At 35.6% G+C, this 13614-nt stretch overlaps 1 protein-coding gene across 4 annotated transcripts in view; it reads left to right on the top strand.

Annotated features, from left to right (window-relative positions):
• LOC137431675 (putative methyltransferase-like protein 25) overlaps nucleotides 1–13614 on the top strand; it is a 145383-nt gene that overhangs the window by 85323 nt on the left and 46446 nt on the right. For all 4 annotated transcript variants that reach the window (XR_013624175.1, XM_078782313.1, XM_068123266.2 and 1 more), the window contains exon 8: nucleotides 11234–11307. Coding sequence is in view for 3 of the 4 variants with exons in the window: in XM_078782313.1 (XP_078638439.1) it covers nucleotides 11234–11307 (74 nt within the window). In the remaining variant the exon portion in view is untranslated. The remainder of the gene's footprint in view (nucleotides 1–11233; nucleotides 11308–13614) is intronic.

Here is a 13614-nt window from a genome sequence, read left to right as displayed (position 1 = left end):
AAGTCCTGGCAGTGTCCATATGTTTTATACCTCTCCCACTGCCCCCTTCCCACGCCCCCCCCCCCCCAAAGCCCTCGCCCTCTCTCAGATCTCTCGATGTCTCCATGTCTCTCGGTCCCTGCTCTCAAATGTTGTGTTTGTGTCCTTCCCCCTCTCTCCCCATCTTGTCTACCGCTCCCTATGTTATATGTTTTATGTGTCGGTTTGTCTTTCTGTGTTCATGTGATTAATGTTCGCTCTTTCACGAGCCTCGATATTGTATACAAAAAAAAAAAAAAAAAAAAAAAAAAAAAAAACTTTTGATCTAAAAATCAATCGGCTTTTATCTTTTGATTAATGAACCAATTCAGTGAACCGATATGCAAGTTCTTTAAATTTCAGGTCAACCGGGTGAAAATTGGCAATTTAAGGCCATTTTGACCTTTGACCTTTTTATCTAAAACATCAGCTCTATATTTTGATTGATGAACTAATTCAGTGATCCAATATGCAAGTTCTTAAAATATCCGGTCAATCGGATGAAAATTGGCGATTTTATGTGACTTTGACCTTTTGACCAAATTATTCATTTGCCTTCTCCATATTCTCATAATAAAGCTTTGTTACAAATTTAATGACAAAACTCAAATGGTAAATTTAAATTTCAGGTCAATTGTATGAAAATTGATTATTTTGGGTGAAGCTGACTTTTAACCATTTGACCTTTCGACATGATTATTAATTTGTCTTCTCCATATTCTCATAATAAAGCTTTGTTGCCAATTATGATGACAAAACTCAAATGGTAAATTTAAATTTCAGGACTATTGTATGAAAATTGATTATTTTAGTTGATGCTTAACCATTTGACCTTTCGACATAATTATTAATTTGTCTTCTCCATATTCTCATAATAAAGCTTTGTTGCAAATTTAATGACAAAACTCAAATGGTAAATTTAAATTTCAGGTCAATTGTATGAAAATTGATTATTTTAGGTGAAGCTGACTTTTAACCATTTGACCTTTCGACATGATTATTAATTTGTCTTCTCCATATTCTCATAATAAAGCTTTGTTGCAAATTATGATGACAAAACTCAAATGGTAAATTTAAATTTCAGGACAATTGTATGAAAATTGATTATTTTAGGTGATGCTGACTTTTAACCTTTTGACCTTTTGACATAATCATTAATTTGTCTTCTCCATATTCTCATAATAACGCTTTGTTGCAAATTATGATGACAAAACTCAAATGGTAAATTTAAATTTCAGGACAATTGTATGAAAATTGATTATTTTAGGTGAAGCTGACTTTTAACCTTTTGACCTTTCGGCATGATTATTAATTTGTCTTCTCCATATTATCATAATAAAGCTTTGTTACAAATTTGATGACAAAACTCAAATGGTAAATTAAAATTTCAGGACAATTGTATGAAAATTGATTATTTTAGGTGATGCTGACTTTTAACCATTTGACCTTTCGACATGATTATTAATTTGTCTTCTCCATATTATCATAATAAAGCTTTGTTGCAAATTTGATGACAAAACCCAAATAGTAAATTTAAATTTCAGGGCAATTGGATGGAATTGATTATTCTTTGTGATGCTGACCTTTGACCTTTTGGCAAAATTAATAATTTGCCTTCTCCATATTCTCATAATAAAGCTTTGTTGCAAATTTAATGACAAAACTCAAATGGTAAATTTAAATTTCAGGTCAATTGTATGAAAGTTGATTATTTTAGGTGAAGCTGACTTTTAACCATTTGACCTTTCGACATGATTATTAATTTGTCTTCTCCATATTCTCATAATAAAGCTTTGTTGCAAATTATGATGACAAAACTCAAATGGTAAATTTAAATTTCAGGACAATTGTATGAAAATTGATTATTTTAGGTGAAGCTGACTTTTAACCTTTTGACCTTTCGACATGATTATAAATTTGTCTGCTCCATATTATCATAATAAAGCTTTGTTGCAAATTTGATGACAAAACCCAAATGGTAAATTAAAATTTCAGGACAATTGTATGAAAATTGATTATTTTAGGTGATGCTGACTTTTAACCTTTTGACCTTTTGACATAATTATTAATTTGTCTTCTCCATATTCTCATAATAAAGCTTTGATGCAAATTATGATGACAAAACTCAAATGGTATATGTAAATTTCAGGACAATTGTATGAAAATTGATTATTTTAGGTGAAGCTGACTTTTAACCATTTGACCTTTCGACATGATTATTAATTTGTCTGCTCCATATTATCATAATAAAGCTTTGTTGCAAATTTGATGACAAAACTCAAATGGTAAATTAAAATTTCAGGTCAATTGTATGAAAATTGATTATTTTAGGTGACGCTGACTTTTAACCTTTTGACCTTTTGACATAATTCTTAATTTGTCTTCTCCATATTATCATAATAAAGCTTTGTTGAAAATTTGATAACAAAACCCAAATGGTAAATTTAAATTTCAGGGCAATTGGATGGAATTGATTATTCTTTGTGATGCTGACCTTTGACCTTTTGGCAAAATTAATAATTTGCCTTCTCCATATTCTCATAATAAAGCTTTGTTGCAAATTTAATGACAAAACTCAAATGGTAAATTTAAATTTCAGGTCAATTGTATGAAAATTGATTATTTTAGGTGATGCTGACTTTTAACCATTTGACCTTTCGACATGATTATTAATTTGTCTGCTCCATATTCTCATAATAAAGCTTTGTTGCAAATTATGATGACAAAACTCAAATGGTAAATTTAAATTTCAGGACAATTGTATGAAAATTGATTATTTTAGGTGATGCTGACTTTTAACCTTTTGACCTTTTGACATGATTATTAATTTTGTTTTCTCCATATTATCATAATAAAGCTTTGTTGCAAATTTAATGACAAAACTCAAATGGTAAATTTAAATTTCAGGTCAATTGTATGAAAATTGATTATTTTAGGTGACGCTGACTTTTAACCTTTTGACCTTTTGACCAAATTATTCATTTGCCTTCTCCATATTCTCATAATAAAGCTTTGTTACAAATTTAATGACAAAACTCAAATGGTAAATTTAAATTTCAGGTCAATTGTATGAAAATTGATTATTTTGGGTGAAGCTGACTTTTAACCATTTGACCTTTCGACATGATTATTAATTTGTCTTCTCCATATTCTCATAATAAAGCTTTGTTGCCAATTATGATGACAAAACTCAAATGGTAAATTTAAATTTCAGGACTATTGTATGAAAATTGATTATTTTAGTTGATGCTTAACCATTTGACCTTTCGACATAATTATTAATTTGTCTTCTCCATATTCTCATAATAAAGCTTTGTTGCAAATTTAATGACAAAACTCAAATGGTAAATTTAAATTTCAGGTCAATTGTATGAAAATTGATTATTTTAGGTGAAGCTGACTTTTAACCATTTGACCTTTCGACATGATTATTAATTTGTCTTCTCCATATTCTCATAATAAAGCTTTGTTGCAAATTATGATGACAAAACTCAAATGGTAAATTTAAATTTCAGGACAATTGTATGAAAATTGATTATTTTAGGTGATGCTGACTTTTAACCTTTTGACCTTTTGACATAATCATTAATTTGTCTTCTCCATATTCTCATAATAACGCTTTGTTGCAAATTATGATGACAAAACTCAAATGGTAAATTTAAATTTCAGGACAATTGTATGAAAATTGATTATTTTAGGTGAAGCTGACTTTTAACCTTTTGACCTTTCGGCATGATTATTAATTTGTCTTCTCCATATTATCATAATAAAGCTTTGTTACAAATTTGATGACAAAACTCAAATGGTAAATTAAAATTTCAGGACAATTGTATGAAAATTGATTATTTTAGGTGATGCTGACTTTTAACCATTTGACCTTTCGACATGATTATTAATTTGTCTTCTCCATATTATCATAATAAAGCTTTGTTGCAAATTTGATGACAAAACCCAAATAGTAAATTTAAATTTCAGGGCAATTGGATGGAATTGATTATTCTTTGTGATGCTGACCTTTGACCTTTTGGCAAAATTAATAATTTGCCTTCTCCATATTCTCATAATAAAGCTTTGTTGCAAATTTAATGACAAAACTCAAATGGTAAATTTAAATTTCAGGTCAATTGTATGAAAGTTGATTATTTTAGGTGAAGCTGACTTTTAACCATTTGACCTTTCGACATGATTATTAATTTGTCTTCTCCATATTCTCATAATAAAGCTTTGTTGCAAATTATGATGACAAAACTCAAATGGTAAATTTAAATTTCAGGACAATTGTATGAAAATTGATTATTTTAGGTGAAGCTGACTTTTAACCTTTTGACCTTTCGACATGATTATAAATTTGTCTGCTCCATATTATCATAATAAAGCTTTGTTGCAAATTTGATGACAAAACCCAAATGGTAAATTAAAATTTCAGGACAATTGTATGAAAATTGATTATTTTAGGTGATGCTGACTTTTAACCTTTTGACCTTTTGACATAATTATTAATTTGTCTTCTCCATATTCTCATAATAAAGCTTTGATGCAAATTATGATGACAAAACTCAAATGGTATATGTAAATTTCAGGACAATTGTATGAAAATTGATTATTTTAGGTGAAGCTGACTTTTAACCATTTGACCTTTCGACATGATTATTAATTTGTCTGCTCCATATTATCATAATAAAGCTTTGTTGCAAATTTGATGACAAAACTCAAATGGTAAATTAAAATTTCAGGTCAATTGTATGAAAATTGATTATTTTAGGTGACGCTGACTTTTAACCTTTTGACCTTTTGACATAATTCTTAATTTGTCTTCTCCATATTATCATAATAAAGCTTTGTTGAAAATTTGATAACAAAACCCAAATGGTAAATTTAAATTTCAGGGCAATTGGATGGAATTGATTATTCTTTGTGATGCTGACCTTTGACCTTTTGGCAAAATTAATAATTTGCCTTCTCCATATTCTCATAATAAAGCTTTGTTGCAAATTTAATGACAAAACTCAAATGGTAAATTTAAATTTCAGGTCAATTGTATGAAAATTGATTATTTTAGGTGATGCTGACTTTTAACCATTTGACCTTTCGACATGATTATTAATTTGTCTGCTCCATATTCTCATAATAAAGCTTTGTTGCAAATTATGATGACAAAACTCAAATGGTAAATTTAAATTTCAGGACAATTGTATGAAAATTGATTATTTTAGGTGATGCTGACTTTTAACCTTTTGACCTTTTGACATGATTATTAATTTTGTTTTCTCCATATTATCATAATAAAGCTTTGTTGCAAATTTAATGACAAAACTCAAATGGTAAATTTAAATTTCAGGTCAATTGTATGAAAATTGATTATTTTAGGTGACGCTGACTTTTAACCTTTTGACCTTTAGACATAATTTTTAATTTGTCTTCTCCATATTATCATAATAAAGCTTTGTTGAAAATTTGATAACAAAACCCAAATGGTAAATTTAAATTTCAGGGCAATTGGATGGAATTGATTATTCCTTGTGATGCTGACCTTTGACCTTTTGGCAAAATTAATAATTTGCCTTCTCCATATTATCATAAAGCTTTGGTGAAAATTTGATGACAATGGGTCAAATGGTAAAAACGTTACGGCCCAGACAGACAGACACAGATGCGATTACAAAACGCCATCTCGTGCTGTGCAGGGGACGGCATAATTAGTCACAATTAGTGTTACCTTAAGAGATTTTGAAGCACAGAGCTTATCCTTGTTTAATGACCTCAAACAAATGTCCCTGTGAAGATGCATCCTGGCTAGCCTACCCTCACTCTTTGGATTCCTAATGATAGTTATCCAAACCTTTTTGACTTCACTACTCACAGTTTGAAGATGCATCCACTTTTGAATAATTCTGTCTTGTAAAGAACCCACTCTTGTCTCAAACATTGGAGAACTGCTGTCTGCGCGAGCCAGGTCCTTCTTGTGCTTTGATCATCCTTGCTTGAAGTGTGATAAATTGCACACGGAGAAAGACTTTTCATATATACTGCACACCTACCAATGTAATAATACCCGATTGTAGGATGCATCTATACTGCCTGGGCCATACAAAGCACACTTGATCAGCCTCGTTCGGCTACAACGTCCCTCAGCAACTCTCGTATTTACGGCGATACATCCTCTGCCCACTTGTTGTGCAACAATGCTGTTTAGAATCCGACTGATTGGCCAATAAACGTCCAATTGCTGAGTGTCTTATACACAATATATTATCAAATTTCAAATAAGGCTAGATCCCCAAAAAATTATTTGAAGATCTCCCACTCATGAACTAACTAGGCTCGACTTGCTGAGCTTCCAGGATCTAACTGCACTGAGCACACTCGGACTATCAAGTCGTTTTATTGATCAAGGCTTCTCCCATTTGAATTCATCCTTTATTCCACTCGTCAACTGCTTATCGGCTTTATAGCTCGAGTTGTTTTGTTTCATGTTCCAATCTTTTGTTGTGCTGTTCGGGCCATGTTCAAAATGGACCACTTGCAAACTTATGTGACCATTACACACTGTCATTTTGAGCGGCCCACTAAAGTGATGTGCTTTGAAGATGTCTTTCAAAATTGATGATTCAGTCGGTGATTCGTCTTGGTAAGAGAATATATAAAGCCTTCTCTGTAGGCTGTGGCAATGCTTTAGCCAAAGGCTGGCACTTTGTTGATCGTTCTGGTTCGAAAGGTGAGTTCGCTTAGAGTGTGCTCTTCCTTAATGTAAAAATCAAAATTAATGAGGCCAGAATCCTGTTTTTTTTTTTTAGGTGTGTGTGTGTGTGTGTGTGATTTCCACGATAAGTGATGGAATTGGAATAGGTAGATTGCTGGAGATGGAATAAGCTTGCTATGAAGAGCGAATGCGTAATAGTGTATGCGTTTGTGTGTGTATTTGTGGAGTGTTCTTGCCATTAGGTTTGATTTGGACCCGATTGTTCACGCTCTTGTTATGGACACGCTGTTCTTAAGCTCTCTCCTTTGTGCTCAAAATGTCTGCCGAAAGCTTCAAATCTCAAATGCCTTCTTTGACATCTCGCACTCTGCTTCCGTTGCCACATTCCCGATTATAAATAGGGGATGCTTTATCATTGCAGATTTCCTATGTCAGGTTGCTGAATCTTGTTGCATTTTAATGTGATGTTTTTGAAGTGTTGTGGAATTGGTTTTGGCACATTCACTCGTAAACATCTAATGATTAGAAGATTAAGGGAATCAACATTACCATGCTGTCAAATATAAGCTTTTCACACTCGGGCTCTAAAATCCCTTTTTGAAATTGGTCGGAAAATGAAACTGTTTAATGATTGCCATGACGTTGACAGCACGTTTTGGTTTTTTTTCATGATCAACCATCGCTAACCTCTGGTCACCGAATTCCTTTATCCACTTGAACATTTTTTGATCAACCTTCTATTTTGAAGGAAAAGGTAATTGGATGAGTGGCTCACAGAAGGTAACACCTTCCTCATCACAAAATCTGAAGAAACCCAACGACCTCACAAATACTGACCAACAACCTGTCTACCAACAACATACAAACTTCTGATGGGAATCATCACAGAAATGATATACCATCATCGACCACACAAAGGAGGCCCACAGGCAGAACAGAAGGGATGTAAAAGAGGATGATGCAGAACAATTAATATTATTATTTAGTAAGCATCCTGTGGCTGTTGGTTGCATCATTTCTGAGAGAGTTGTTGTGCCACTGATGCAGTTCCCCCTGTTTTCAGTAAGCTGGTACTTATTTTGCAGACCTCGGAAGGATGACAAGCTGAGTCAATCCACCTTGTGTTCTTTAATGGCCTGACAGGGGCTCAAACTCAAGACCCTAAGATCTTAAGGTAGCGACCTTAACTGTTAAGCCAAAAGCAGGTTTTACGGACCAATATACCACCTATTACTAAGCAAGGCCATACTCGAAAACTGTAAAATAAAATAAAAAACAAATTGTCCACAGCATGGACAGACTACAAAAAAACCTTTGATTGTGTTCCACAATCATGGATGATAAAATACATGGAATTACACAAGATCAACCCCCAAGTAATCAAACTGATTGAGAAAGCAATGGAGCTCTGGGACACCACATTGATATATTCCAGCAATCGGAAGGGAAGATTGAAATACCAGGAGTGACGATACAACGCGATATCTTCCAGTATGACAGTCTTTCACCACTCCTGTTTGGCCCTGGACCCACTGAGCAACTTCATTAATGAGCAAGGGCATGGATCCACCCTAACGTTCAATAAGAGAGTGTCCAAAGAGACAAGAAAAGTGGCACATCTACTATACATGGATGATTTTTAAAAATCTTCACACCTCACAACGAAAAACTGGCAGAACGACTTAAATTAGTGACATGCTACTCTGACGACATTCAAATGGAATTTGGCTGAAATAAATGTGCCAATTGCGCAGTCGTACAAGGTAGACCAACAAAAACGGGCAACATAACAATCGACCTAATTATAACAACACAGGAACTGGAGAATGAAGCATCACACAAATACCTCAGAGTAGAAGAAGGCCACCAAATATCTTACAAACAAATGTGCAAAACAATTACCAAAGAATACTGATGAAGACTGACGCTGATCCTAAAAACATACCTCATCCCGAGAAACACAATCAAAGCCATAAACCAACTCGCAGTACCACTACTATTCCAATACAGCTACAGAATAATATACTGGCCACAAGCGGAAATTCAAAAAACTAGTTACTGCCTACCAGGAAACTCCTCACTATCCACAAAATGTTCTCCAAAAAACAATGCATCCCAGGAATGCGCCTGCTGAAACGAGAAGGTGGTGGCCTCCATCATAGCAGCCTGATGGAGAATGTGGCGGCCTGATGGAGAATGTGGCGGCCTGATGGAGAAGGTGGCAGCCTGATGGAGAAGGTGGCAGCCTGATGGAGAAGGTGGCGGCCTGATGGAGAAGGTGGCGGCCTGATGGAGAAGGTGGTGGCCTGATGGAGAAGGTGGCGGCCTGATGGAGAAGGTGGCGGCCTGATGGAGAAGGTGGCGGCCTGATGGAGAAGGTGGCGGCCTGATGGAGAAGGTGGCGGCCTGATGGAGAAGGTGGCGGCCTCCATCATAGTGGCCTGATGGAGCTCAAACAAATGCACAGAGCGACAACTGCAGGATTGGCTCAGTACGTGAAAAGTTAAACAGACTACCAAATCCAATTAGTAAGCAAACATGAAAACAGCAAGCCAAAAAGGTGTCCCCTTGCAAAAATCATCTTGCAAAACTCACCTTGCAAAAATATTTCCAAAGACAAGTGTGAAAGGAAAATGTCAAACATGAAACAGAAACAGCAACGAATACAGCCCCCATGATTGCAAAAAAAGACAAAAGAAAAACTTGAAGGAAACATCAACAGATATACACAGACAACTTGAAAAATGATAAAAGAGCAGGAAGATATTGAATAAAAGAGTTGGACAGATTTTCCATATACAAAGAAGGCTCTTTGGAATGGCTAAGAAGAGGTTCGCTCAACTGGGATGGAGAACAAATCATTAAAAATGCCCAAGGCCAAGGACACTACACCAATGGCTTTGAGAAAATGGTGGGATTGAGCCAATCGGACAAGTATAGGTTCCGCAATGTAGAAACAGAAAGTACGAGCCACCTCCAATCGGGATGTAAAAAAACTCATGTCAGAGCAGCTGTACACTCAAAGGCACAGCAAGGTATGTAGAGTAATCCACTGGCACATCTGCAAAAGTCTGAATTTCCCAGTTCCAGAAAACCCATGGAAACATGAACCAAATGCAATCACTGAAAACAAGGATGTAATGCTCACGTATAACCTGATGATCCTATTGAGCATGAACATAGAAAACAAAGCATTGTGACTGGATATAGAACTGAGGTACAAAAAAGAAAGGCCAGCATTGCTAATTGAGGTGTCGGTATCCAGCGATTTTGGCCGAGGCATTGCAGAAATCAAGAAAATGATCAAATACTAAGATCTAAAAAATGAAGTGGAAAAGATCCTGGAAGCTGAAGAGCACCAAAATTATACCTGTGATAATTGGAGCAACGGGAATGATGACAGGTATCTTTAAAACCATCCCTCGGAATATTACTACAAACGAACTGCAGTTAGAAGCTGTCAGGGGCTCAGTGACGATCCTCAAAAGAGACCTTGGAACAAAACGTTGAGAAGAAAACTTCACCACTTGGTCCATGAATCATGATCCCTTACCGAATTGGAGTTGGATACGTTGAGACCATAGAGTGCTCCGTTCCACATTTTGAAACTCACATATGGGGATAACAACCAATGACACGCACACACACACTTTCTGCTTCATTACTTTACTTTTTCTTTTGGCTGATTTTCTGGTCGTTTAATTTCTTAATTCTCACTGTATAAATATTGATTTTGTTACCTCCGCCACCGAAGGTGGATGGATGTAATGTTTTCACCCCTCTCTGTTTGTCTGTCTGTTTGCCTTTATGTGAACAGGATATCTCAAAAAGTTATGGATGGATTCAGATGAAACTTGGTGGACAGGTTGGGTGTGACAAGGAATAATTGATTCAGTTTTGGTGAAGATTCAAATTCGGATCCATATCAGAGAATTTTTTTATGTGATAGTATCACCATTGAGTGATAGTGATAGTGCCATTGAGATAATAATCATGATATTAAAAAAAGTTGTGGATGATTTATGACAAAACTTGGTGAATGAGTTGGGTCATTGACAATAACAAGTCGATTAACTTTTGGTTCAGGTCCGGATGCAGATCCGACCCATCAGTGGGGTACAAAACATAAACTGTTCAGCCTGGTGGACGTTTACTCTCTACTGAGTGCTGTTCTAGTTTTTGCATTGTTGGTCCTTACTTATCCCATGCTCTTGAAGTATAGCAAACATTCGTTCGGCACATACCTGAACCAAGGATGCATTCTGGGTATGTGCACCCTCATCCATGATTGTCGATATGGCATATAGTGCCCAGATATATACACAGCCCGGCCTGAATTCAAAACGATCAGTAATGCCAGTTGTCTTTAAAGCAAAAGCATCTTGTAATGGCTGAATGAGTGTATTAATTTAATTTAATTTATTGTGAACCTTGCAAAGTAGCATAATTGACCTTTTGTGTTCGTTTGGCAATTCAACCCAAAAGTTTCCTCCTGTTCATCTTCTCTCTCCACAGCTCCCTAACCAATCACTTTTTCGCTGGGCTGTTCTCCAAGTGATCATCCGAGATCGCTTTAAACACGTGTCTACGTATGTGTGCACACACTGCTTGCACTCAGGGGAAGCACAAACCCTCACCATTTCACAGAATGTCACATATTCTTTATTAGTTTATTTTGAGAGTTACCTTTGGCTGAGTTTGTTTAATAATATTATTTGTGCTTACCCTGATGCCTGGTGTTGGCTTAGCGGTTAGGGTGCCGGCTTGGGATCCTAGGATCCTGGGTTCGAATCCCGGTCGATCGCTAAATTAACTCCAGGGGGGTTGACTCAGCCTGTCATCCTTCCGAGGTCGGCAAATTGCGTACCAGCTTGCTGGGATGAATGATCCCGGTGTGTACCCCGGTTTAGAATAGGTACACCGTATCCCTGCGCATCGTAAGAGGCGACTAAGGGTTGGCGCCAGGAAGGGCATCCGGCCATAAAAACATTGCCTCAAACAGGGAACCATGATTGTCATGGGATCCGCAAGGCTAACCCCTGCTCTAGCAGGGAAAATGGCCTTAAAACGATCATTCATTACCCAATGAAATTGTACCATGCACAGTGCCGTCAAAAAGTATTCACACCCCTTGACTTTTCACATTTTGTTGTGTTACAACCTGTTTTTATAATCAATCAATCAATCAATCAATTCGGTTTTACTAGAATAAAAGAAAAAAAGAAAAAATGTACATGACTGTTGTCCAAGGACTAATAATGTCAGGTTTACAATATAAATAATTTCACATAGTAACAAATACCTTATACAGACAGAAAAAGAAATCAATTATCTATTTGCATTGGTGAATCAATCAAAACAGAAGAAATTCATTTAAAAAGTTAAAATGCTTCGGTCAATATATGAATGTCAATAATTACATTCAAAATATCTAACAGATTTGTATTAAATAGCCTACACTAACTTAAAAATGGAATGGTATATAACATTACAAAAATTAAATATTCAATCAATTAATCAAAGTATTTCAAATTATGCGTCTTATTTCAGTTATACAGGAAAAATGTATTTACTTTGTGTCAAATAGCACATGTTGTTTATAAAAATTTAAATCTTTCGAGATTATTACAGAAATTCGGAAAATCAACAAAACAAAACAAAATAAATTAATTTAGAAAGTTAAAATACATTAATCATGCTCCCCAAATTATGCATTTTATTACAATAATACAGGAAAATATATATTTACTTTGTATTAAATTACACATTCTGGTTATAAAAGTTTAAATCGTATAGAAGTTATTATTCTAGAAATGCAGAAAATCAAAACAAACAAAAAAATTCATTTAAAAGATTAAAATACATTAATCATGTTTCAACCAGACGTTTATCAGTTTCACAAGCGCAGGGACACTGGATTGTTTATATTGCTGAGTTCTTGATTGGGGAATGTGTATGTGGTGAGAATTTCTGAGTCCAGTTCGAGAGAGGCTTTGCCGTTCAGCTGGAAGCAGATCACGATGTCGATGGATTGAATGTGTAAAATGGATTGAATGTAATTTTTTGGCACCGATCTACACATAATACCCCAAAATGACAATGTGAAAACATGTTTTCAGAAATTTTTTACAAAGTTATTGAAAAATAAACACTGAAATATCTAATTTACACAAGTATTCAACCCCCTGAGTCAATAATACTTCATAGAAGTTCGTTTGGCAGTGATTACAGCTTCGAGTCTTCTTGGGTATGTCTGTATCAGCTTTGTGCATCTGGATTTGGGAAGATTTGTCTTTCCACAGATTTATAAATTGAATTCAAGTCTGGGCTTTGGCTGGGCCATGCAAGGACTTTCACGTTCTTGTTCTGAAGCCATTCCAGTATTGATTTAGTTGGATACTTGGAGTCATTGTCCTGTTGGAACATAAATCTTCGCTGCAGTCTGAGGTATTTTGGTCTCTAAAGCAGGTTCTCCTCAAGGATTTGCCTGAATTGGGCTCCATTAATTGTTCCCTCTATCCTTGCATGTCTCCCAGTCCATGCCACTGAAAAGCATCCCCATAGATGAAAAGCATCTGCCACCACCATGCTTATCACGGTAGGGATGGTGTCAAATGGGTGAGGAGCTGTGTTCAGTTTCCGCCAGACGTAGCGCTTTGCAATCAGGCCAACAAGTTCAATTTCCATCTTGCATCAGACCACAGAATATTTTGCCTCGTGCTTTCAGAGTCTTTCACGTGCCTTTTTACAAACTCCAGGCGTGCTGTCATGTGCCTTTTTGTCAGGAGTGTCTTCCATCTGGCCACTTTCCCATATAGCCTAGATTTGTGAAGTGCTGCAGAGACTTGTTCTTCCAGCAGGTTCTCCAATCTCAGCCAAGGAACTCTGGAGTTCTG

Source organism: Myxine glutinosa, chromosome 7 (genome assembly GCF_964187855.1).
Source record: "Myxine glutinosa chromosome 7, kmMyxGlut1.1, whole genome shotgun sequence".
Lineage (NCBI taxonomy): Eukaryota > Metazoa > Chordata > Myxini > Myxiniformes > Myxinidae > Myxine > Myxine glutinosa.
The sequence above is the reverse complement of the archived record's forward strand: the minus strand, read 5'-3'. Positions and strand labels throughout refer to the sequence as shown.